General features: G+C 45.2%; 1 protein-coding gene across 8 annotated transcripts in view; it reads left to right on the top strand.

Moving 5' to 3' along the window:
• The window catches only part of ATP7B (ATPase copper transporting beta), a 55,488-nt gene extending 32,676 nt beyond the window's left edge, over window positions 1-22,812 (top strand). For all 8 annotated transcript variants that reach the window (XM_080998919.1, XM_080998924.1, XM_080998920.1 and 5 more), the window contains 13 exons: window positions 2,701-2,792; window positions 3,395-3,522; window positions 5,477-5,631; window positions 9,169-9,303; window positions 10,074-10,268; window positions 10,818-11,003; window positions 12,305-12,503; window positions 16,048-16,194; window positions 16,412-16,554; window positions 17,008-17,211; window positions 17,337-17,454; window positions 19,579-19,681; window positions 21,889-22,812. In XM_080998919.1, coding sequence (XP_080855045.1) covers window positions 2,701-2,792; window positions 3,395-3,522; window positions 5,477-5,631; window positions 9,169-9,303; window positions 10,074-10,268; window positions 10,818-11,003; window positions 12,305-12,503; window positions 16,048-16,194; window positions 16,412-16,554; window positions 17,008-17,211; window positions 17,337-17,454; window positions 19,579-19,681; window positions 21,889-22,156 — 2,073 coding nt within the window. In that variant the 3' untranslated portion in view covers window positions 22,157-22,812. The remainder of the gene's footprint in view (window positions 1-2,700; window positions 2,793-3,394; window positions 3,523-5,476; window positions 5,632-9,168; window positions 9,304-10,073; window positions 10,269-10,817; window positions 11,004-12,304; window positions 12,504-16,047; window positions 16,195-16,411; window positions 16,555-17,007; window positions 17,212-17,336; window positions 17,455-19,578; window positions 19,682-21,888) is intronic.
• Window positions 22,813-27,161: the final 4,349 nt, after the last annotated feature.

Raw genomic sequence — 27,161 nt, 5'->3', positions numbered from 1 at the left:
AAGGCCAGTGAGGAATCTGTTTGACCTTATGCTCTTGGCTGAGTTTGACATCCAACAAATATCCGGGTAACTGAAGTCCCCCATTACTACTATCTCCCTTCCTTTTGCATGCTTGGCCATCTGTTCCAGGAAGGCATCATCTATGTCCTCCGTTTGGCTTGGGGATCTATAGTAAACTCCCACAATGAGGTCACTGTTATTCTTCTCTCCCTTAATTTTGACCCAAATGCTCTCACTTTGGCTTTGAGATTCTAAATCTTGGATCTCTTCACAGGTATACACATCCCTGACATATAACGCCACTCCTCCTCCTTTCTTGTCTGGTCTGTTTCTCTGAAATAGATTGTATCCCCCCATTATTACATTCCAATCGTGGGACTTATCCCACCAGGTTTCAGTGATGCCTATTATGTCATATTTAGTTTGCTGTACCAAGAGCTCAAGCTCATCTTGTTTATTTCCCATGCTTTGCGCATTAGTGTACAGACATTGAAGTCCATTAATCATTCCCCCGTGTTTCTTATTTAAGGATTTTTTCCTCCCACCACTAGGTCTGTGTGCTGTTTGCTCCATTTGGTCTATGACATTTGGATGATCATCTTCATCAATTGATAGACTCCTACCTTCAGGAGCTCTGTCTCCCTCCCCCACATTAGTCAGTTTAAAGCCCTCCTGATGAGGTTTCTGAGATTTTTGGCAAAAACATTTCTCCCAACCGTTGTGAGGTGCAGCCCATCGCTTGCCAGAAGTCCATCTTCAAGAAACTGCAGTCCGTGATCTAAGAATCCAAACCGTTCCTGTTTACAACATTTGCGAAGCCAGCTGTTCACTTCCACTATTTTTCCCTCTCTCCCTGGGCCACGTCGTTCAACTGGGAGGACAGATGAGATGACAATTTGTGCATTTAATTGCTTCAACTTCCTGCCCAGAGCCTCGTAGTCTCTTTTGATCTTCTGGAGGCTATTGCTTGCAGTGTCATTGGTTCCCACATGAACCAAGAGGAAGGGGTATTTGTCAGTGGGTTTTATGATTCCCTGCAGTCGTTCAGTTACATCTTGGATCTTAGCCCCGGGGAGACAGCACACTTCCCGAGACATCTTGTCAGGCCCACAGATCACTGCTTCTGTTCCCCTCAGTAGGGAATCCCCTATCACCACTACACGCCTCCTCTTAGGTTTGGTCGGGGTTCTTCCGTGAGCTGTCTGTTCCAAGGTCGCCTGCACATTCCCTGAGGACTGACTTTGCTGCTCGTCTTCATATACCTGATCGACTGTAATGAGGGAGAGATCCTCAAATGGAGTCTGCTCTTCGTCTTCCATGCTAGGGGAGAGGACCTCAAAGCGATTGTGTATTTCTAAACAATCAGAGCGAACCTTGGGCCTCCTACTTCTTTGAGTCACGTTTCTCCATATATCTGGCTCCTGTGTTGGTGTACTAGCCTCCTTGTCAGGGGAGTCCCCTGTCTCCTCCTTGGTGGAGACGTTGTGCTCTGTTGCTTCCAAGAAAAGCTCCAGCTCCCTAATTCTTTGGAGCGTAGCTACACGTTCCTCCAGTTGCTGGACTTTGTCTTTTAAGAGGGCAATCCACATGCAATTGCTGCAGGTAAAGCTGCCTGCAACCTTTGGCAAGATGGCAAACATTGCGCAGGAACCGCAGGCAACTGCAGCTGTTCCCTCCCCCTCCATCTTGAGAACGTGTCGTTGGGGGTGGCTACAGCGGTCCTCCATTAAAAAAAAAAGCGTAAAGACAGGACAAATAACTCCCCCTACAAAAAAAAACACCTAGGTCTCCCCCAACAAACGTTTGAGACTAGCTCCCCTAAATCTAAAAGATGGATCAAACTGCCGCTGCCCTGCAAGCTCTGATAAGCTCCTCCCACAGCTAATCACCTGCCTCAACAGAAACCCTGCCCCCTCTGACCTTTGCACAGGGAGAGCAGCTAATCAGCCACAAAGAAACACACACACACACACACAAGAAAACATGATGGAGTCAGATGAGCAAAGAACTCTGGGAGGCAGGCGCAGTCCCCTCAGATCCTGCTTGCGGATTTCCCACAGCTGTCTGGTTGGTCACTGAGAGAACAGGATGTTGGACTACATGGCCCACTGTCCTGATTCCTATGTTTTTGTTTGGATTCTAGAGCAGGGAACAAAAGGCCAAAATGTTACAGCAATAAAACTCAAGAAGTACACCAGTACCCATAGATAACTGGGCATGTTTATCTTTCAAAAGCAAGCATACACTTGGCTCCCAGCCCATACAGCGCTAAGCCATCTACATAATACTATACAGTGGTACCTCGGGTTAAGTACTTAATTCGTTCTGGAGGTCCGTTCTTAACCTGAAACTGTTCTTAACCTGAAGCACCACTTTAGCTAATGGGGCCTCCCTCTGCCGCTGCGCCGCCAGAGCACGATTTCTGTTCTCATCCTGAAGCAAAGTTCTTAACCTGAAGCACTATTTCTGGGTTAGCGGAGTCTGTAACCTGAAGCGTATGTAACCCAAGGTACCACTGTACTTCAGGTGCTGAATGGGTTCCCCATGTATCTTGAGTGATGGGTGCTGTGGCATGCAATATTTAATGGGGGGAAATGGGCAATGGAGCATATTTTGAGTTTTAGCATAAGTGAAATTCAGTGGGGAACTGAGTAAATGTATCATGCCTTCCAATCACTGTTGTCTATCTCTGCTTCATAGAGTAAAACATCAGCAGCACTTGCCAAATTAATCTCTCTTCAAGCTACAGAAGCTGTTGTAGTGACACTTGGAGCTGACAACTGTGTCATCAGGTATGCCAATAGTAATTCTTTCCCGTTTTTCTTACGATACGATGTAGTCTTCTGAGATTTCACAAATCCAGTTCAGAGGTAAATAAGCTGTGATGGATGTAACTGGCTTTTAGGGGACAGTGCTGCATTTGCTGTAACGTTTTTCGTGTGCTTTTTCATTGCATTCAGTTGGTTTTATATATTGGAGTGGGCTTATAAATGCATAAATGAAACCTCTATGTGGTATTCAGGAGGTTTATTTGTATTGGAAGAGATGGAATACGATCAGGGTTGAGTCTTAGATGCATAGTGTCCAGAAATCCTCACTCTGCCATGGTATTAGTTGGACTTCAATTTGAGGGGGGAGAGAGGTAGGGGTGTGTGTTTGCGATGAGACAGAGGCAGGTGTAGCAGATTTTAGACCGCAATTTACACTCCGAATTTGTCTTTACATTCCAGTGCAAAGTCCATTTGCATCTCCTTACTACACTGAGTTTATTTCTCCATGTGTGTTTTTGTACTGCTGTGTGCCTGCTGCTTTTCAGATAGTAGAGTTTCTCTCATTTCAGTGGTATGGCTAAAATGGAGCCCCTTTTTCTTAACATATGAGATCTCACTTACAGGGAGGAACAAGTGCCCGTTGAACTGGTCCAGCGAGGAGACGTCGTAAAGGTGGTACCCGGTGGGAAATTTCCAGTTGATGGAAAAGTGGTTGAAGGCAGCTCTATGGCAGACGAATCCCTCATCACTGGTAACTTTTGCATTCTTAATTGAACAATAGCAGGTTCCCAGGGACTGAGCTTTGCATGGGCTTGCTCTGTGGAACAAAGAATTAATGCTGTGCAGGTGCATCGGGAGAGAGACAAAATAGATCATAGATCATATATCTGCTCATGAGTAGGTGGTGTGAAGGTGCAAGATGCACAACATTTCTTTGTTATTAGGAAGAACAAAGGAACTAATTCCCACATAAATGTTTGCAAATGCTTGCAATTAGTTTTAGAGCTGCAGTCTTAAATATTTCCATCCCTTGAGGGCTGGAGTCGCTTTATGATCCGTGGTGCTTCATTAGCCCAATAATTAGTGCAGAGAACCAATAACAGCTTCTCTGTTCCAAACACCGATATATGAAGCCTTCTTAATTACAGTAATCCCAGTGAAATTATTTGCTTACAACAATTCTTCTTTCACTTTTCCCGGCTAGTAAGATATAGTTGCAGCTTAACAGGCAGATACTAGTGTCCAATGCTTCTCTGGTTGGTAGCATGAATTTTGAATCTTGTTTCGCTTCTGGTAGATCTTGATCTAAACGTTTGGGCACAGCAGGTTTTTTCACGGAACAAAGAGGTGTCCCCTCTTATAAGAAGTAGAATCACAGGTGTATAAGGCAGGCATTTTCCAGATATATCAGTTATTGGTGCATCCATCCATATGCTTGTCAAAATTGGATGGTTCTCTGCATATCATGAGAACAAAATAGATCCATGCTGGATTAGGCCAGTGACCTATCCAGCCCAGTATCTTGTTCTCACAGTGGCCAACCAGATGGCTGTGGAAAGCTGCTAATAGTAGTAGTAGTAGTAGTAGTAGTACTAGTAGTAGTAATAATAATAATAATGGAAGATTAAGATGATGGATTTTTCGGAGCTCGCCAACCTGACTGGAAGAGTCTTCGACCTGCAAGAATGGATGAAATTTAAAGAGTACTTAGCTAAATATGTTAAGATAATGTAACTGGAAAAGCTTGCAAATATTAGATATGCTTAGGATTTAAATATGTAAGGATAGGAATTAAGATGTTTAAAGCTAAACTAGAAAGAATGAAAGATGTTAAGTGACCGAGTTAATTTTTTGAGAAAATTGATTTTGGAAAATTGTTAAAATGACATACAATGAAATTCAACCAGGGGGATTTGAGGAAGTCACTTAACAATGCTATTAAGAATGGTTTGATTATAAATAGATTGTTTGTTTGTTTTATTTTTTTGGAAAATTAATAAAAAATTTTTGATGATGATGATAATGATAATGATGATGATAATAATAATAATAATAATAATAATAATAATAAATTACTTATACCCCGCCCATCTGGCCAGGCCTCCCCAGCCACTCTGGGCAGCTCCCAACAGAATATTAAAAACACTATGAAACATCAAATATTAAAAACTTCCCTAAACAGGGCTGCCTTCAGATGTCTCCTAAAAGTCTGGTAGTTGTTTTTTCCTTTGACATTTGGTGGGAGGGCGTTCCACAGGGCGGGCGCCACTACTGAGAAGGCCCTCTGCCTGGTTCCCTGTAACCTCACTTCTTGCAGTGAGGGAACCACCAAAAGGCCCTCGGTGCTGGAACTCAGTGTCCGGGCAGAACGATGGAGGTGGAGATGCTCCTTCAGGTATACATGAGCTGGACCTGAGCATAGCAGCACTCTCCTTACCTGTGATTCCTTGCACATGGTATTCAGGGGGATGCTGCTTTCAACAGTGGAGGTATAACATAGCCATTGTGACTCGTCGCCATTGATAGCCTTATCCCGTCTGGATTTGTCTAAACCTCTTTGGAAGCCATTAGAGGTAATAGCTATCACTACTTCTTGGCGGGAGAGAATTCCAGAGTTGAGCTATGTGCCATGTGACATTGTACTGCTTTCTGCGTGAGGGAGAAGCTAGAAGAAGCTGTTGGTTGATTTTGCTTCATTCTTGTAGGAGAAGCCATGCCTGTCATCAAGAAACCTGGCAGCACAGTAATCGCAGGCTCCCTCAACGCACATGGCTCCGTGCTTGTGAAAGCAACCCACGTTGGCTCTGATACCACCTTGGCACAAATTGTAAAACTGGTAGAAGAAGCTCAGATGTCAAAGGTAAAGCATGCTCATTTGAAGTGGGGTTTTTTTTGGGGGGGGAGCTGCCTTGAATCAGTGTTTTTGTTGTGGCATTTGACATCTGTATTGGGTATTGGAGGGGTGGAATCTAACAAGGGTTTAAATAATAGTAGTAATAATAATAATAATAATAATAATAATAATAATTTATTATTTGTACCCTGCCCATCTGGCTGGGTTTCCCCAGCCACTCTGGGCGGCTTCCAACAAAGATTAAAAATACATTAGAATGTCACACATTAAAAACTTCCCTGAACAGGGCTGCCTTCAGATGTCTTCTAAACGTTAGGTAGTTGTTTATCTCTTTGACATCTGGTGGGAGGGTGTTCCACAGGGCAGGCGCCACTACCAAGAAGGCCCTCACTTCTCGCAGTGAGTGAACTGCCATAAGGCCCTCGGTGCTGGACCTCAGTGTCTGGGCTGAATGATGGGGGTGGAGACGCTCCTTCAGGTATACTGGGCCGAGGCCGTTTAGGGCTTTGAAGGTCAACACCAACACTTTGAATTGTTCTCGGAAACGTACTGGGAGCCAATGTAGGTCTTTTAAGACGGGTGTTATGTGGTCTCCAGAAGTGCTATCATGTTATGTAGACTCCAGAAGTGCTATCATGGCTGTTTACTCCAAAAGCTTCCCATATACTGCCACCCAAAGCTTTTTGTAGATCCTCAGCCCATACTCCCAAAATCTCTCCCAGAGGACATAGGTCCATCTCTCTTCCATCTGGCTGCTTACCTGGTTCCTGAACCTCTCTCATCTTACTTGAAGCCATCTTCAAGTAAGCCAGCTGCATTGCACTACAAGGTCTCCTCCAAATCTGTAGTTCTATGAAGCAGCATGTACCTCAGGTTAGATACGCTTCAGGTTACATACGCTTCAGGTTACACACTCCGCTAACCCAGAAATAGTACCTCGGGTTCAGAACTTTGCTTCAGGGTGAGAACACAAATCGTGCTCCTGCGACGCAGCGGCAGCAGGAGGCCCCATTAGCTAAAGTGGTGCTTCAGGTTAAGAGCAGTTTCAGGTTAGGAACAGACCTCCGGAACGAATTAAGTTCTTAACCCGAGGTACCACATAAGGAAGGGTACTTACTGGATGTTTAAGAGTGCACAGCTTACTTAACCCGAGGTACTTAACCCGAGGTACCACTGTAGTGCAATTGCTGGGGTCGTGAGTACCTGCCTCTGAGGCAAGAATGTGAAAAAGCCAAAAAAACACCTGGGAAATCAGGGAAACAGGAGATTTCAGCTGAGCCTTATGAACGTACAATGGAAGATTCATGTGCAATTGCTGCTTTTGAATTGAGGACCTCTCACTGGCCTCTAGTCCTCCCTCTCTTCTAACCCTTCTCTCGCCTGCTACTGTCTGAAATACTACCCCATGCAAGTTTTTCCTCCTCCTCCACACCCAGGTGACCTTTGGACTCTCCTTTATTTGGTTTTGCTGCTGTACTCTTGTCACGCGCCCAACTGGGATGTATCCATTTGGATGTAAATCCTATTGGTTTCAAGGCCTTTCTCCATCCTAATTATTTTCTTTTGTACAAACATTATGTACTTGGGGAGATATATGAGACTTTCCCCTAGGCCTGTGCTTCTGGGATGAGAAGCTACGTTTTTCTAAGCAGCTGGGAAAATGGATGTCTTCCTTCTCTCCTACCCTACCTTCCCCAATAGCTGGTTTCTTGTACCAGTGAATACTATGGTTCTCCCCTCTCTAGCACTGGCTCATCTCCCATTGATATTAAAATGTGGGAAACATGGAGTGCCCCCCCCCCTGCAATGGGACTCCTGCTTCCACTGCTATTCAGTACAGTTGTACTGGTTGTGGCACTACCAGGCTTCATGAGGAAATACTTTGTCTGGGAAAACTCTCTTTCTCCTGTAGTAGTTGTTGCTGTTGCTGCTGTTTTTTTGCCACTATTACTATTACTATTAATTTTGTATACTGCCCTTCATCCGAAGATCCCAGGGCAATTCACAAGAGAAAAATACAAAACGGGAATACAAAATACGTAATAAAAACAAACCGATTACACCTCCCCCAACACACAAACCCATTTAATAGCCCTAAAATGTTACTCAGCCAAACTTAGCCTGGTTGAAGAGAAATGTTTTTGCCTGGCACCTGAAGCTACTGCCTTGGAGCCAAACTTCTTAGGCAGCTGACCCATTTATTTAAACCCAGGTTTGCCTCAATAATGGATGAAGTAATAGTGGTGGGTTCAAATATTTAGGGCAAGAGGGGCACATAGGTAGAGGTTGCTGAGTCTTCCTCATGCCTGCTGTGAACCTCCTGATAGGCTTTCTCCTCCCTCCTTCTGCACCCCCACCTAAAATAAATAGCAGCAGATTGTGGGGTGGGGTTTTCATTTCTTTTTATGTCCACGAGTGTACCTCCTCTCTTTATTTTATTTCTGCAAGCCCTGTTTTATATAATGGGGCAGTCTCGTGAGTTAAGCCAGGCACACCTACTTGTTTCTATACAGTATTAAATACAGTGGTACCTCGGGTTAAGAAATTAATTTGTTCTGGAGGTCCGTTCTTAACCTGAAGCACCACTTTAGCTAATGGGGCCTCCCGCTGCTGCCGCACAATTTCTGTTCTCACCCTGAAGCAAAGTTATTAACCCGAGGTACTATTTCTGGGTTAGTGGTGTCTGTAACCTGAAGCGTCTGTAACCCGAGGTACCACTGTACAGTATTGAAATAGAAGAATAAAAAAAAATCAAATAATGGGGAAAGAATTGCAAAAAATAATAATCACGCAATACCAAGCAGTCAAAACAAAACCATGGTACCAGTCCCAATTAAAGCCCAACCCAAACCATCATAACACTACTTAAAACCAGCTAGGCTTTAAAAGGTGTTAGAAGATGTCGCAGGTAAAACCGCAACGTCTTTTAGGGGGGAAAGCCTGAATTGATGACCCTTCAGTGCCTGCATAAAGGCAGCAGAGAAAGAGAGATTGTCTCTGAGAGAGGGAGTTCCATCATTGTGAGGCTTCTCTGTTGTGTCCCCCAGTCTAGCTGATGGCACTGGCAGGATGGAAGGAGCTCTTTCAGGGATCATCTGAAAACACAGCAAGGGTAGCCTTTGATTAACTAGTGACTGCTCTTCTTGTCATTAATCTGAGGACTGGGTGGTGGGAGATTTTGTCAGAGGAAGGTGCCCCTATAAAGCAGGTATACAGTATTTATACCTTGGTTGTCAAACGGAATCCGTTCCGGAAGTCCGTTCGACTTCTGAAAATGTTTGACAACCAAGGCGCAGCTTCTGATTGGCTGCAGGAGCTTCCTGCACTCAATTGGAAGCTGCCTCGGACGTTCAGCTTCCAAAAAACGTTTGCAAACCGGAACACAAACTTCCGGGTTTGCGGCGTTCAGGAGTCAAATGGGATGAATACCAAGGCGTTTGACAACCAAGGTACTACTGTACAGTATTTGTAAAAGGCTTAATAGTGGAGTTCATGCAGCTGTTCTGTCCTGCATAAATATAAATGTATCTTCTCAATTTATAGGCACCCATCCAGCAGCTGGCGGACAGATTTAGTGGATATTTTGTCCCTTTTATAGTCATCATTTCCGTTGCAACTCTAGTGGCCTGGATTGTAATCGGATTTGTACAGTTTGATATTGTGCTGAAATACTTCACTGTAAGTACTATATACTGATTTATTATGATGTATTGTTGTTTAGAAGCTTTGCTTATATTCACAAATCACAGCAGACAGGATTTTTTTCCTTAAGTGTGTAATCTGAAGTTAAGTCACTCTGGAGTGTGTTGAATGTATGCTTCTCTGCCCCATTGGGACAGGGCTGGCAAAGAATTGATTATTTTTGCAGTGTGGATCATTTGAAAATGATTAGCCATGGCCAAATAGTTTGTGCCGAAACACTGTGTTAAGACCCAGGGCTAGTCACCACCAGCCTATGATCTAACTTGGGCTGCCAAGGACAGCAGCAAACACACCAGATAAGATATAATGTGGAAAAGCTGTAAGGATTAGGCGTGTTTAGATTAGACATGCATTACTTGGGGGAAGCATGGTCTTCAAATACCTGAAAGGCCAACATAAAAAAGAAGAGCAGCTGTTTCCCAGAGCAACTGAAATTGAAGGCAAAGAGGAAACAAGGAGATCTAAATATCAGAAATAAGGAATACTTTCTAACTATAAACTGAGCATTTGAACTCATTCCAAAGGGTGGTGAAAGCTGTTATTATGTAGTGAGTTGCCTAGACTTGTTTCCCCTATGTGTAGTAATCAATAAAGGGATTAAATTTTCAAGCATTAATATAGTGATTTGTCAGTACAGACAGCAGTAAGTGTGTGCGCATGCTGGTTTTCAGCCACGGCTGTATGCGTACTCTTTTTAATATCACTAGATTTCCCTTGTGAGCAAACTCTTCTTGCTTCCCTCCCAGCATCACAGTAAACACGTCTCGAAAACTGAGGTCGTCCTGCGCTTCGCCTTTCAGACCTCCATCACAGTCCTGTGCATCGCGTGCCCTTGTTCCTTGGGTCTGGCCACCCCAACCGCGGTGATGGTGGGCACTGGAGTTGCCGCCCAGAACGGTATTCTCATCAAAGGTGGGAAACCCCTGGAAATGGCACACAAGGTTAATATTGTCATTGCTAACTCACACCTGCTGCCATAACTCTTTTTGCTGCTTTTTGAAACAAATATCGATAGATTTACAGTGCAGTACTATAGATGTCGACACAGAAGTAAGCCCCTGTGTTTTAGGGCTGTGTTCTTGTATTTATTTACCGTATTTTTTGCCCCATAGGGCGCACCGCCCCATAGGACGCACCTAGTTTTTTGGGGGGGAAATAAAGATTTTTTTTTTAATTCCCCCCCCAGGCGCGGGGCTGGCACAGGGGAAGCCCGAGCTTCCCTGAACCCCAGCCCCGAGAACAGCCTGCTATCCGCAAGCCTAGGGAGCCCGGCGGGAAGTCGCACCGGTCTCCCCAGGCTTGCGGAGAGCTGCGCGAAGCCCGGGCGCGCTCTTCAGCGTCCTATAGGGTGAAAAATACGGTAATTTTGATTGTATGTTTCTAGATTAAATTTTATATCTTTGTTATTTTTTTTATTGCAAACTACCCATGGAACTTTGTGTTATGGTCAGCATACAAATAAAATCTACCTGTGTCTTTATTTCTTGCAGGTACAGACTGTAATGTTTGATAAAACGGGGACCATCACTTACGGAGTTCCTAGAGTCATGAGGGTCCTCTTACTAGGAGATGCAGGAGCTACTTTGTCTCTGAAGAAGGTGCTTGCTGTTGTGGGCACTGCAGAAGCCAGCAGCGAACATCCTTTAGGAATGGCTGTCACTAAGTACTGCAAAGAGGTATGACACTATGGTCTAAACCACTGAACCTCCTGGGCTTGCCGATCGTAAGGTCAGCAGTTTGAATCCACACAACAGGGGTGATCTCCTGTTGCTCTGTCCCAGCTCCTACCAACCTAGCACTTCAAAAGCACACCAGTGCAAGTAGATAAATAGGTACCACTGTGGCGGGAAGGTAAACGGCGTTTCTGTGTGCTCTGGCACTCATCACAGCATTCTGTTGCGTCAAAAGCAGTTTAGTCATGCTGGCCACATGACCTGGAAAGCTGTCTGTGGAAAAACGCCGGCTCCCACGGCCTGAAAAGCAAGATGATTGCTGCACCCCATAGTCAATTTTGACTGGACTTCATCATCCAGGGTTCCTTTACCTTTTTACCTCTAGCTGACACTTAATAATCTCTGCTTTGAGGGGAAGTTCTGCATTTGCATGCAACAGACTTTTGTCATTGTTAGATCCTGTAACTGGCAATGTAAAGATGATGATGATGATTTCGTTCGTTCGTTCGTTCGTTATACCCCGCCCTTCTGGGTTGCCCCAGCCACTCTGGGCAGCTTCCAACATATCTAAAAAAATATTAAAACATTAAAAAGCTTCCCTATACAGGGCTGCCTTCAGGTGTCTTCTAAAGTAAGGTTGCCAGATTTTTTCCAATGAATCTGGGGACACTTTTCAACTTCAATGGATTTTGTATGGGGACTGATTTGTAAATCCAGGGACTGTTCCCGGGAAACGGTGACATCTGGTAACCTTATTGTAAAGGTTACATAGTTACTCATCTCCTTGACGTCTGATGGGAGGGCCCTCCACAGGGCCGGTGCCACTACCAAGAAGGCCCTCAGCCTGGTTCATATCTCTTACATTTGGGACAGTTTGGATTGTTTATGTTTGATGGTACTGAGAATCTTAAGTTACGTCACCAATTTTCAGATATTGGGGTGAGTTATGGGAGCCCTTGTCCTCAGGACACTGGCACAGAGAATTTGAACGTCTTTCCACTTGTGCAACTTTCTGCTTCTTCCCAGTATCATTTAAAACTACAGTGGTACCTCTGGTTGCGGACGTAATCCGTTTCGGGGTGCTGTTCGCACCCCAAAAAGTCTGCAACTACAGCGCCTCTTCCACGCATGTGTGCAGTGTGATCGAGTGCTTCTGCGCATGTACGAAGCGCACATTATCGCTTCTGCACATGGGCGCGTGGTGAACCCAGAAATAAACACTTCTGGGTTTGTTGCGTTCGTAAACTGAAAGTCCGTAACAAGAGCAGAATGCAACTAGAGGTACCACTGTCCTTATTTTGCAGGAGCTGGGCAGAGAGATCCTCGGCTACTGCAAAGATTTTCAGGCAGTCCCTGGGTGTGGAATAAGCTGTAATGTTGGCAGTATTGAAGTCGTGCTAGGTGAGATGGAGCAGCTTTTGAGCCATCCAAATCCTCACCTTGGGGACATTGGCAGAGGCCCCACAGATCCAGACCCACAGGCCCTGATCCCCAAACTGGAAGGTAAGTAAGATTGCAGCTATCGGTACAGCCGCAGGTTGCTAAATGAATGGTTCCTCAACCGATAAGGTCTGACAATTGGGTGTTTATCTTGACCATGTTCCTAGTTGCACATAATAAATGCAGTCATTAAGCTGCTTTGTGTGCAAAATTTTAAGACTAGGCAAAACATCTTTCTTCTGGTTGATACTGACCTCTGGGAAATGTTGAATTGCCGAAGAGATGAGGAAGCATTAGGATTTTGAGTGAACACCTTGTCTTAATTACAAGTACTGGTGTTTAGGAAACTCCAGCAAAAATGTAGGCTTCGTTGCATTCTTAATCAAGCTTCTTAGGGTAGCATCCTACTACTAGGAAATGCATAAGAATCAATTATTAGTAGGTAGGTGGGGTAGCCCTAATCTGAATTATAGACCACAAAAGCACAGCTGACTTTTCTAAATACAATACAGTGGTACCTCTAGTTACGAACTTAATTCGTTCTGGAGGTCCGTTCTTAACCTGAAACCGTTCTTAACTAGAGGCGTGCTTTCGCTAATGGGGCCTCTTGCTGCTGCTGCGCCGCTGGCACACAATTTCCGTTCTCATCCTGGGGCAAAGTTCTCAGCTTGAGGTAACTCTTCCAGGTTAGCGGAGTTTGTAACCTGAAGCGTTTGTAACGAGGCGTTTGTAACTCGAGGTACCACTGTATTTAGAAACGTCAGAAACTGTCTTGTACCAAATCAGATTGTTTCCAGCTTGCATATGCCCCATAACTGAGCAGTGTGGTTTGTCCCAGAAATTTCTTCCTTATTCTGCCTCGTCCATTGTGCAGAAATGCTCCAGCTTGTTTTTTTTTTTAAATGATATTTATTAAAGTTTCAGATAAAAAGAGACACATCAATAAAAGAAAATTTAACAGTAAAAAGAAAAATACACAATACAAAATACAAAAATAAAAAAGAGAGAAAAAACAGTTAAAAACAATTCCATCTTTTCATCACTACTTTTGAATTTACTTATTTTCTGGACCTCCTCATACCTCCCTCTTTTGTATTCCAATTCAGTTTATTTGTCCAGCAATTCCTTTCCCTCTTTTTTAATCCCAATCCTTAATCTTAATATAATATAACATTAAATTTTTATCTATTAATAGCCAATTTTCCATTCTTTTAACCTTTTTATTCCTAATCCTTAATCTTAATCTATATATAACTTTAAAGCCTGTGTAGCTAGAAACCATTTAATTTCAATCCAACATCACTCTAACATTCATTAATGAAATGCTCCAGCTTGAACTGTCTAGGGAGAGAATAGGTGGGCAGGAGAGACTGGAGGTAGCAAAAATCTGTCAATCCCCTTTTGACTTCAGCAATCCCTGACCATTATCCATGCTGTCCACTGGGGCTGATGGAAGCTGGTGTCCAAAAATATCTGAAGGACCACAGGTTCTCCATCACAGGCCGATTTTATAGTTTTAACTCATTTCCATCTTGTCAGCTTCCTTGTACTTCTTGGCTGTGAGCCCTGGAAGACCTGCACCCTTGCCTTGTAGGCCTTTTCCACCTGGCCTGGGAAGGCAGGGTCCTGGCAGACTCCAGCTACAGAAGCGGCAGCTGCTGAACAGACATTTAAGCTGGGGTGTTGTTTGGGGGGGAGCTGCTGTTGCTGGGGTTTTTTTTGTATCTTTATTTTAGATTTTGTTGTGATTTCTGCGGAAATTGTTCCATTTAGTACAGTGGTGCCTCGCAAGACGAAAAGAATCCGTTCCGCGAGTCTCTTCGTCTTGCGGTTTTTTCGTCTTGCGAAGCAAGCCCATTAGCGGATTAGCGCTATTAGCGGCTTAGCGGGCTTAGCAGATCAGCTGATAAGCGGCTTAGCGGATCAGCTGATAAGCGGCTTAGTGGCTTAACGGGTCAGCTGTTAAGCGGCTTAGCGGATCAGCTGATAAGCGGCTTAGCGATCAGCTGTTAAGCGGCTTAGCGGCTTGGGGAAAAGGGGGGGGGAGGAAAAAACCCCCGCAGGAACTCGCAAGACATTTTCGTCTTGCGAAGCAAGCCCATAGGAAATTCGTTTTGCGAAGCACCTCCAAAACAGAAAACCCTTTCGTCTAGCGGGTTTTCCGTCTTGCGAGGCATTCGTCTTGCGGGGCACCACTGTATTGTGTTTTGCAATGTTTTATTTATTGCATATGAATACTTTCGTTATAAGGGACATGGGTGGCGCTGTGGTGTAATTTCAAGACAGAGGGCAACATTTATTCCGCTGGTTACTTTTTGATGCGTGCATTTTCTTTTTACCTTTAAGTTATATGCCTCTCAGGGTCCACCTCTGACAGAGTAATTATATATGCACGCCTACTCAGAAGTACGCAGACGCGGGTGGCGCTGTGGGTTAAACCTCTGAGCCTAGGACTTGCCGATCGGAAGGTCGGCAGTTTGAATCTCCGTGACGGGGTGAGCTCCCGTTGTTCGGTCCCTACTCCTGCCAACCTAGCAGTTCAAAAGCACGTCAAAGGGCAAGTAGATAAATAGGTACCGTTCCGGCGGGAAGGTAAACGGCGTTTCCTTGCACTGCTCTGGTTTTGCCAGAAGGGGCTTAGTCATGCTGGCCACATGACCCAGAAAAACTGTCTGCGTACAGACGTCGGCTCCCTCGGCCTATAGAGTGAGATGAGCTCCACAACCCCAGAGTCGTCTGCGACTGGACTTAACTGTCAGGGGTCCTTTACCTTTTTTTTTACTTTATGTTGTAGTGATGTATTTTTTATCATGTTGTAAGCTGCCTTGAACATGGTTTGAACTGTAGAGAGGCTGCATACAAATAAAATTATGTATGCATGAGTGTGTGTGTGTGTGTGTGTGTATAGAAGCTGTTGACTGATATTTGTAAACTGTTGGGAGATCCCAAAAAATCCAGGATAAAAACTGACATTTGAATCAGTTTTGGTCAAAACAATCTGCTTTATGCTGATAGGGTTTTTGGGTTGACATTTAAAGTCTAGCTCGGATAGCAGATGATGTCTTCCCCACCCTTTCACTCTGCGGGGCCTGTTCTTTATACCTTCTCCACATTTGCTGGCATCAAAATTGGATAAGAGAGCAGACATGTGGTGCAAACAAGCCTCTTTGTAGGGATTTGGTGACTTGCATGCCTCATCAAAGAAGTTTGGGGAATGGAATTGTGTGTGGGGTGTGTGTGTGTGTGTGTGTGTGTGTGTGTGTGTGTGTGTGTTTCCCTCCACTGCCTTAAAAACATGGCATCTGTGTGTTTTTGATTCTGTCAGTCTTTGAAAAGATGCCCTACAAATCTATCTTCCGCATGTTGTAATTTTCCAAATGTCTTAAGTGTATGCTAGCAAAGTTTGATAGGCACAAGGTAACTGCTGTATTGTCAGTCAGCCAGTCCTGGCTCTTGCCCCTCCTACAGCGGGGGAGAGTTGTGTCTGGCGCCTATTACAACAGATAGCGTGGGATAGCATGCTGTTCTCAGATGAGTCCTTCCCTGTAATTTTGGAACCCTTTTGCACTGTTAAGTTTTCATGCCGTCCAATTTCTGTGCCTGGCAGATGCAGCAGCCCCTGTGACTTACTCTGTGTTGATCGGGAACCGGGAGTGGATGAGGCGGAACGGCTTACATATCTCCAGGGATGTTCACGAGGCAATGACCGGCCATGAAATGAAAGGACATACGGCTATACTGGTGGCCATAGATGGTACTCTATGCATTTAGGCACACTTTCGCCACTTTGCCAAGTGGCATCCATCTCGACATGTCGCATGTTGTGGGGAAGAGAGGGTGGAGGGGCTGCAGGACCAGGATGGCCAAAGCAGCAGCAGTGGGGTGTCTCTTAGGTCCAGAGCTAGAGATGAAAATTGAGAGGAATAAGTGGTTTTGGCTGGCTGAATATACAAGAGTCTTTTCTTCTGCAGGCTCACTTTGTGGCATGATTGCGATAGCAGACACAGTCAAGCCAGAGGCAGCTCTAGCTGTGCACATACTGCAAAATATGGGAGTGGATGTGGTGCTTATTACAGGAGATAACAGGAAAACTGCCAAAGCAATTGCAACTCAGGTATCCTTTCTGGGTCACTTCCAGACATCTGTTGAACATTTATCTTGATGATGATGATGATGATGATGATGATGATTTTGCATGAAGCTTGCAGGGAGGCTGGATATCTGCTGTTTTAGTCAGCATTCGTTCTGATTGGTTTGTGAGAAGCTTAGACCACGTTGCACCAAGCAGTTGTTATCCCACACTTTTCTTGTCCCTTCTTGCAAAAAAAAAGTCTGCTGCAGGGGCCGAGTGGGTTTATTGTGCAACAGCCCCAACTCAACTTGAATCGTGCAACCCAAATTTGCTGGTACGAGATTGAATCCTACCTGCAAATAGCGACAACCTGGGAACACTGGTGGTCTAAAAGGGGTGTTTTTCTGTTCATTCACAAGAGCGAAACAGACATGGACCTTTGTGCTGAACAAGTTGTCTAATTCATACTAACAGAAAGCATCTTTCTGCATATAGGTTGGGATCAGAAAAGTCTTTGCTGAGGTTCTCCCATCTCACAAAGTAGCCAAAGTTCAGGAACTCCAAACAGCAGGGAAGAGAGTTGCCATGGTGGGAGATGGAGTCAACGACTCTCCGGCTTTGGCAAGGGCTGATGTTGGCATTGCGATTGGAACGGGCACAGATGTTGCCATCGAAGCCGCAGATGTGGTTCTTATTCGTGTGAGCTGACTTTCCGTAAAAGAGCATGGTGGTGCGGGGAGGTTTCCTTGGGACATGTTCAGAAGTTTGGGAATGTGTTAGCTCTTTAGGGGGAAAAAATATGTCCCTGATTCTTTTTGGTGCAGAACGACTTAATGGATGTTGTCACAAGTATCCGCCTATCCAAGAGAACAGTGAAAAGGATACGAATAAATCTCATCCTGGCCTTAATATACAACCTCCTTGGCATACCTATAGCTGCAGGTAAGCTACTGTTACGATGGTTTTCTCATATGTATATATATATATATATATATATATATATATATATATATAGTAATGGTTCTAGGGGTTGCTCGTGCGTAAGCCGGTGCTTATCTCCCCGGCTGGGTGCAAACACCTGGCTGGGTTGCCTAAGTGAACCTTTTCTGTCCGGACAGCCACTCACCCGTGGCTGACTCAATCACTGGCAGAATCCGTCAGTGGGCGTTTCTTAAACTTCTTCCAGCAAAGAAGCTCTTTGATGCCTAGTCTCCTCCTACCCTCTCTGCGCGAAAGCCTTCTGCGCAAGGAGGGCATGGGCAACGGAGGACCCCTACTCTCCCCGTTGGTCCCAGGCAAGGAGTCAAGGGACCGCCTCGCCGCTTCCCCCATCTGCCCCCCTTCTCCACTGGTGCTACGCTGATTCTCTTCCCCAGAAGATGGGCTGCTTCTCCCAATCCCTGGACGCTCTCTGGAATCCCTCTGGCTTTTGCTCTCTCCCTCCGGCACTGATGGCAGTTCCCTGACATACACACACACACACACACACATACATACACACACACACACACCACACACACATATATATATATATAGTTTTTTCAGATTTTAACAATTATCAAACAATCAACATAAAAAGAGAATTCCAAAGAATCTCCTGAACTTCCCTCCTCCCCTTTGTGGATCATTTTGTCTATTAATCAAAATCTTTTAAATCTCCATTATACCCTACCCAGTGTGGTGTAGTGGTTAAGAGTGGTAGACTCGTAATCTGGGGAACCGGGTTCGCGTCTCTGCTCCTCCACATGCAGCTGCTGGGTGACCTTGGGCTAGTCACACTTCTCTGAAGTCTCTCAGCCCCACTCACCTCACAGAGTGTTTGTTGTGGGGGAGGAAGGGAAAGGAGAATGTTAGCCACTTTGAGACTCCTTCGGGTAGTGATAAAGCGGGATATCAAATCCAAACTCTTCTTCTTCTTCTACCCCAAATTCAACGTTGAACTACAAGTGTTATTCCAATCCTACTGATAATTTTAATTAGTTACAATGGTTTTCTGACATCTGAGGTGGTTGAGGGTAAGTAGGGGATGAGGCTGTTTGGTTGATAGCTTAAAAGTAGCAGAACTGGGATTCTGTAGCCAGTGTGGTGTAGTGGTTAAGAGCGGTAGTCTCCTAATCTGGGGAACCGGTTCGCGTCTCCGCTCTTCCACATGCAGCTGCTGGGTGACCTTGGGCCAGTCACACTTCTTTGAAGTCTCTCAGCCCCACTCACCTCACAGAGTGTTTGTTGTGGGGGAGGAAGGGAAAGGAGAATGTTAGCCGCTTTGAGACTCCTGAAGGGGAGTGAAAGGAGGGATATCAAATCCAAACTCTTCTTCTTCTTCTTCTTCTACTCACAAAAGGTAACATATTCTATCTCATGGTGACTTTATGTCCATAATCTCTTATCAATGGGAAGCAGGACTGTCCGAAAATGGCGGAAGGGGTAGTAGGGAGATACCGGTAAGTGGAAGCGAGGGAACTTACATCTCAGCATCTCCCTCTTGTTGCTATGTAATTTGGGAAGAAAGACAGGCTGCTTTGCCCATCTGCATCTTTTGAGACCCTCTGTAACAGCCACATCCCAACCTTTTTAGCCCTTTCTACTCTAACCTGAGTTTTCCTGGAGCATGTCAAGCAGAAGACCGGCAACTACCATATTTTTCGCTCTATAAGACGCACAAGACGACAAGACACACCTAGTTTTTGGAGGAGGAAAACAAGAAAAAAATATATTCTGAATCTCAGAAACCAGAACAGCAAGAAGGATCACTGCAAGGCAATCCCTCTTGCTGTTCTGGCTTCTGGGATAGCTGCGCAGCCTGCATTCGCTCCATAAGACGCACACACATTTCCCCTTACTTTTTAGGAGGGAAAAAGTGAGTCTTATAGAGCAAAAAATATGGTAGTTTGTGTGGAGAGGAGGGGAAGCAGTGCATCTCCTTTCAAACTGGATCTTAGTTTTGAGAAGGCAGAGAGCTGGTGAGGGGTTCCGTTTAACTGTTAAATTGACTTGGCTTACAATTATTTACAGTTATATATGTGTGAACAAAGAGGTTCTATGTGATCATATGTGTATTTGTATTAGGAGTATTTCTGCCTCTTGGGATTGTGCTACAACCATGGATGGGATCAGCAGCAATGGCGGCATCTTCTGTGTCTGTGCTGCTCTCTTCCCTGCAGCTAAAATGGTAGGTCTTCCCATTGATTTCCTCATGGCGTTGAGAGCTACAGCCAATTTGTGTGTTCTAAATGCACCTAAACAGAACTTTGTACGTAGCTTCTCTAAAGGTGAAGAGTTCCAAGCCATTGGTGATGGTTGGGGCTGGCACCAGGTTTGAGGAGATCCTGAACAAAATGGCGCAAAGCACCTTGACGGACTCTACAAAATTAGTTTACCAGGGAACAGAGGGGCAGGCAGGAGGGACAGATGGGTTGGGGACAGGCGACAGCACACATTCCCGTGCTGAGAAGAGCACTGCAGTTGCTGCCATCATTATCTCTCCAGAACATCCCTGGATCCTGGCCTAGCAGACCACTTTGGGCAGCGTTGAGCAGCATTGTAAATAATCCGTATGGCAGGAACTGCAATCCACCTTGCCAGGCACTTCATCACTGCAAAAACAATACATACTAATGCTTTAGTTTACATTTCTATTGACTATATTGATTATTATACAGCCCCCTGTAAAATAAATTACTGTCCCTTTTTATATAAGATAATTTTTATTAACAATAACATGGAGCAATGCAAACGACGCATAATGAGTAACGATCACTGGGTCCAAAGCAAAATAATAGTCGTGGCATGTATAAAGCAGAAAATAATAGCATGTTAAGCTAAGTAACCAAGCCAAAAAGATGCGTAGCAAGGTCCCAAACCCTCCTAGGTAAAGGTAAAGGGACCCCTGACCATTAGGTCCAGTCGTGGCCGACTCTGGGGTTGCGGCGCTCATCTCGCTTTATTGGCCGAGGGAGCCGGCGTACAGCTTCCGGGTCATGTGGCCAGCATGACGAAGCCGCTTCTGGCGAACAAGAGCAGCGCACGGAAACGCCGTTTACCTTCCTGCTGGAGCGGTACCTATTTATCTACTTGCACCTCGTGCTTTCGAACTGCTAGGTTGGCAGGAGCAGGGACCGAGCAATGGGAGCTCACCCCGTCGCAGGAATTCGAACCGCCGACCTTCTGATCAGCAAGTCCTAGGCTGTGTGGTTTAACCCACAGTGCCACCCGCGTCCCTAAACCCTCCTAGGAAGTGGAATAAAGACACATGAAACAGTATTTTTGGTTAATGGGTGAAAAAGGCCACAGCTTTGTTGGTTACAGAAAGCGATTGGCTTAGGCATTGGAAACCACACGACTATATCTGACTCCTGCCCATCCGCAGGGAGTCTTGTAAGGGTTAACCACCAGTAGGGGGAGCCCTGCTGATGCACATCAACTAGGAACTCCCCCAGGGTCACCGCTAGGGGTCGTGCCATGGCCCTAGCCCCCCGTCTGGGGCTTCAGACAGAGACCACGCCCCCCGGATTCCTTTAATGGAATACCCTTGAATTAGGAGGGGTAGGTGATGGCCACTACCTCCCCTCACCTCCAACCGAATACTCCAATGCCTAACCGCCAAACCTCACAAAGTTGTGACGATTTGCTACGAGGTAGGTGAAAAAACCAAATGGCCGGTGCCAATTTGCCAAGTGGAAAAATTCCTACTAGGCCCCCTGGACAACCAAGGCAACCAACCGAGGTCCAGCAAGGTCAAGAAATAAAAGAGCCTAACCTAAGGGAGGGAAGGCAGGAGAACTGGCCGAGCAGGGAGAAAAAAGAGGGGCAAGTCCTTAGCCGTGGGCAGTTTAAATAGCCTGCGCCACGCCCCCGGACCGTCCAAATTGGACGGCCTAAGGGTGACGCGGCCGAGGAGCATCCAGTGGCGCAGGGAGGGCTTGCTCCCAGCCCGCAACAACATCTCCCCGGGAACGGGAAATTGCTTTGCAGGGTGTTTAGGTTCCTCTGGGTGATAATAAAAATAAAATAGTAATAATAATAATAATAATAATAATAGAAATAATAAAAGAAATAAAAATAATGCTATTGATTAAAAGTCCCCCCCCATTCATCATGTAAGTTTATCAGCCAAAGTCAAGTACCATATCCTAGCTCACCACTTGCGAGTGGTGCATCAGTCTGCATCCTTCCAGTGTAACCCCAGCGTGGTTTATCATATTCTTACGGGGGAGAGCTTTGTTGCACTCTGTAAATAAAGGAAGCACAGCTAATCCTGGTTCCACTTCAATATAGATGTCCCTTTAAAAAAAAAGGGCATAGCCATTGACAAGCAGAACTGCCATTTCTGTGCGTGAGCCTCTGACATTTGGAGGTCTGTGTTTTGTCTTTCCTTAGCTACAAAAAAACCGACATGGAAAGATACGAAGCGCAGGCTCAAGGCTGCATGAAGCCACTGACTCCTTCCCAAGTCAGTGTCCACATCGGAATGGACGATAGGAGACGAGACCTTCCCCGCCCAGCTGCTCGGGATGATATCAGTCAAGTATCTCTTTGTTCCCTGACATCAGACAGACAGCCAAGACACTTGGGGAATTTCCTAGAGAACGAAGCAGACCAGTGGTCCTTGCTCACGAACCATCAAGATGAAGACCACTACATCTAAGAGTGCCGCATTCTCCAGCTGAGCCACAATGTTCGGGGGCAGGACTACTTTACCGCGTGACTCTTTCACAGGAAGACTTGGGATCTTTCTGGTCTGCTTCCAGAACGCCTGCAGTTTGTGTTGAGCATGGAGGAGACTGCCTTGATCGGATCCTGGTGGCTGAGTTACCTCTTGGATCTCTCAGTCATGGCATGGCGTAACCAAAGTGTGAACAGAAAGATTTAGGGCGGAACATCCAGGCTTTTTACACACTGTATCTAAGTCCTAAACGTGACACAATAATATTGTACATGGACCAATTTTAGACATGAAAAGTGACCAAAACAGAAACTGGAAGCCGGCTAACTGTGATCAGAATGTTGATTGTTTCACTTGAGATAACTGGCCAGGATGATTGTACATCCATGGTAGAGGATGTGTTGCTCCCATCAGCCCCGGCTAGCATAGACAATGATCAGGGATGATGGCAGATAGAGTCCAGCAACCTGTGGGGTGACCACAGCTTCCCTAAGCCTGCTCCACATCTCAATAGCAGAAAACAGGATTTTGTGAAATTTGGAAGATTGGTGTCTGCAAGAACAAGGGCCCTCACTTAATTTGCAGGTTACGTGTGTGTTATAAACAAAACAGAATTAAATTGATTTTGTTTAATGTGAGCTATAGTTTAATTTCCATTTCAACTGCTTTAACTTGTTACTTAGTCTTACACAAGAGCAAGCGAGTAGGGCAAATGCAAACCCTACTGTCTACTCCCATTGTAATGCGGAATGGATTTTTCCAGTGCACCAGAAGTTGCTGTCACGACAGTTTTGACTCCATTTATTAGTGCTGAATCCCAAGCTCCACATTTAGCCTGCACCCTACAGAAATAAAAGGTTTGTGTGCTTCAGAGAACAGATGCTGAGCATTCACAACATGAACAGTGAAATACAATTGGATGCTGTGGTCTCCTAAACTGCTGAACCTTGCCCTCGCTACCGTACTAGAGAAATTTCTAGCCGTTGCTTTTAGAATGAGAGCCATCTCCCATGTCTTGAAAGCAAGCCCGTATTTTAATTTGAACAGTATTTCAAAGTGCTCATAAGGGAGCCAAGAGTACCAAACTGAAAGATAAATGCACTGTAGAGACCAATAAATAAATGCAAATGGGGGGGGGGGTTCCTTCTTAATTTAATTTGGTTCTTACATCATTATTTGCAAGTCTCCATATCACTGAACTGGATGGATGGCTATTTTTGCAAACTTCAGGCTATTCTGTCCAGTAATCCAAGATGCTGACTCTGTTTTTGAATATGGTAGATTTAAACAATAGGGTGTGTTTTTTTCAGAATCAAGTGTCTCTGAAACCTTAGAAAGGCATGATTTGGTTAAAGTTTTTAAGGATCTTCACTATAATGAGGTGGTATAACTGTGTTGATGAGAGAGAATTCCTCTCTCTCTCTCTCTCTCTCTCTCTCTCTCTCTCTCTCTCTCTAACTCACAGTCAGGATCACTACAGAATTTAGAGCCCTATGGGACAGGGGAGTCACATGGGACAGGGGAGGAGGAGGCCAGAACTTTGCTTCCTCCCATCCCCTCTGTCCCTTCGCAGTCATGCTTCTCATGTTGTGGGGCTGAACACCTACAGCATGGAGGCTCCTTGCACAATTTAGGACCTTGATCGCACAGCATTGTAAACCGTGTGGGGAGCCTCCACAAGTCAAGTATGCTCCCCTTCAGACCATTCAGTCCCATCACATGGAGGGCAATGGTGAAACATGCTGAAGGGGCCAGGGCCAGTGAGCTTGTCCCACGTCATGCAGCAGGGAAAGTGTAACAGGGGACATTGGAATTGCCCTTAGAAGTACAGCAAATACCCAATGAATTCAACATAGAATCATAGAATCATAGAGTTGGAATAGACCACAAGGGCCATCGAGTCCAACCCCCTGCCAAGCAGGAAACACCATCAGAGCACTCCTGACATATGGTTGTCAAGCCTCTGCTTAAAGACCTCCAAAGAAGGAGACTCCACCACACTCCTTGGCTGCAAATTCCACTGTTGAACAGCTCTTACTGTCAGGAAGTTCTTCCTAATGTTTAGGTGGAATCTTCTTTTTTGTAGTTTGGATCCATTGCTCCGTGTCCGCTTCTCTGGAGCAGCAGAAAACAACCTTTCTCCCTCCTCTATATGACATCCTTTTATATATTTGAACATGGCTATCATATCACCCCTTAACCTCCTCTTCTCCAGGCTAAACATATCTCAAAAAATCCTGCATCTCAAGAAATCCCCTGCTGCTCATATTTTATGTCAAAATAGCAACCCCCCAACACTCCTCTCATCAATACAATTGCTTTGATTTCTAGGGAGTGGTGTGTCTAGAATTGTGAAATTACAATCTAGAATGTGCTGCCCAATTCACAGCCCTACAAAATTCTGTCAGTACCTACCAATTGTTTGAAAAAAAGAAAGTTACATTAATATAGTAGGTTGTTTTCAAGGAAGTACCTAAGCGGTCCTACACGGCACTGATCTGCAAACACATCATCCACAGATACCCAGATCAAAATTGGATTGTAGTGTTCAAGCCTTTCCCAAGGCCACAATTTCAAGCTGTCTGGTCAAAGAGCCTCAAAATGTTCCTTTTCGCTCGCCGTCACATGAGCTTCCAGGATCTCAGAAGAGGGAGTGCCCTCATCAAACTGTGAAATGCTGCAGGCTCCTCCCCAGATAGTGGCCCTGCCTTCTCTTGATGCCTCCCATCTGGTGTGTTCCCTACACCATTGGACTGGAGAGGCAGTTGGTTCTCCAGAAGCCATGGGTTTGGACTTTTAATTCAATAGACTCTGCTGCTACTGCCACCACACCTCTACAGTGGGCTTCTGTTTGTCAGGTTCAGTGGTCCTCTGGACCAGTCAGATGCCTGTTTTGTTTTGTTTTGTTTTGTTTTTAAATGGCTCTAGTGCGTGTTGTTGTTTAATCGTTTAGTCGTGTCCGACTCTTCATGACCCCATGGACCAGAGCACGCCAGGCACTTCTGTCTTCCACTGCCTCCCGCAGTTTGGTAAAACTCATGCTGGTAGTTGGTGCATAAACTTAGATTACTGTGATGTTGAAAGGTCTGCCTTGGATTCATATCGAGATCATTCTATCATTTTTGAGATTGCATCCCAGTACAGCTTTCGCCACTCTTTTGTTGACTATTAGGGCCACTGCATTTCTTTTACGGGTTTCTTGCCCACAGTAGTAGATATGATGGTCATCCGAATTGAATTAGCCCATTCCCGTCCATTTTAGTTCACTGATGCCCAGGATGTCAATATTTATTCTTGCCATCTCATTTTTGACCACATCCAACTTACCCAGGTTCATGGTTCTTACATTCCAGGTTCCTATGCAATATTTTTCTTTACAGCATTGGACTTTCCTTTCGCTTCCAGGCATATCCACAACTGAGCCTCCTTTTGGTTTTGGCCCAGCCGCTTCATCAGCTCTGAATCTACTTGTCCTTGTCCTCCGCTCTTCCTCAGTAGCATGTTGGACGCCTTCCGACCTGAGGGGCTCATCTTCCAGCCTCATAACTTTTATATGCCTGTTGTCTTTGTCCATGGAGTTTTCTGGGCAGGGATACTGGAGTGGCTTGCCGGTTCCTCCTCCAGGTGGATCACGTTTGGTCAAAACTCTCCACTATGACCTGTCCATCTTGGGTGGCCCTGCATGGCATAGCTCATAGCTTCTCTGAGTTATTCAAGCCCCTTCGCCATGGCAAGGCAGTGATCCATGAAGGGGGTCTAGTGCGTAGACCATGCAAAAAGATGGTTGTGTACAAGTACTGATTGGTGTGGCGTTGCTTAATAAGAGGCTGGGGACACCAGATCATGCAATGCTGAAACACTGATGGGGATCATGGTGTGAATTCAGCATGCAACCCTGACAAGCTTGGGCAGATGCAACCTGGCCTGGGGGCATCCATGGTAGAAGCCTATGCATCCCTCTTGCTTGGGGTGGGATTCTGGTTCCTGGCACAAACTGTTCCTTCCGAATAAGTGTGTGCTATTTAAAGCTCTCTGCAATGCAGCTGGGATTTTGAAAAAAAGAGAGAGAGGCTTTTTGATGGAAACTGGCTTATTAAATACCTACTGTCATACCGTTATAACAGAGAACAGAGACAACTTAATTATAGTGATTATACAATGATACATCTTGTTTGGGGGGAGGGGATGCCAGCAGCCTACCTCTACCTTCTCTCTCCTCCACCTGTCTTTTGTATAGTAGTAAAATTATGGGGGTGGAAGGAGAAGGCTTGCACAACTGAGTGCGCAATTACATGACATCAAGACTGACAGTGTTCCTAGGCCTTTGCTTCAAGGCTGTCATAAAATCAGAGCAGGAAGGAACTTGAAAGGTCATCAGTCTGCACCAATCAGCTGTTGCAGTCCGGGCTGCAGGATACTGGCGTTTGAGAGGATGCACAGTGCTGCATTTGACAAACAGATTTCTCCAGGGTTGTGTCTTTATTTAAAATATTTGCATACCCTCCCAACATTTCTCCAATGAAAATAGGGACATCCTATGCAACTCTTGTTGTTGTTAGCCCACCCATCTAACTGGGTTGACCCAGCCATTCTGGGCAGATTCCAATATATACAAAAACATTAAACATAAAAAAGCCCTTCCCTATACAAGGCTGCCTTCAGTGAGGAGATTTCACCCCTCCCATATCCAAGAATCTCCTGAGGAGTCTGCTGATTCTCCAGAGAGGAGGAGGCGTGTTCTGCTCTCTATTCTGCTCCAGCACCAAATCAGTCAGTCAGTCAGTGTCAGGGAGAGAGAGAGAGAAAGACTGAGTGTTAGAGATCGTGTGTAGAGATAAGGTTGCTGCTAAGAGCAGCTGCAGACACTCAGTGCAGTGTAGCATTCATTTATGCTTAGGCCTATTAAGCTCTGTATATAGTTTGTATAGTTGTAGATAGAATAAAAGAAGATATTCTACAGAGCTGCTCTCCGAGTTGTTTATATACT

Source organism: Podarcis pityusensis (genome assembly GCF_964106645.2).
Source record: "Podarcis pityusensis genome assembly, chromosome: 3".
Classification (NCBI taxonomy): domain Eukaryota; kingdom Metazoa; phylum Chordata; class Lepidosauria; order Squamata; family Lacertidae; genus Podarcis; species Podarcis pityusensis.
This window is presented reverse-complemented; position numbering and strand designations above follow the sequence as displayed.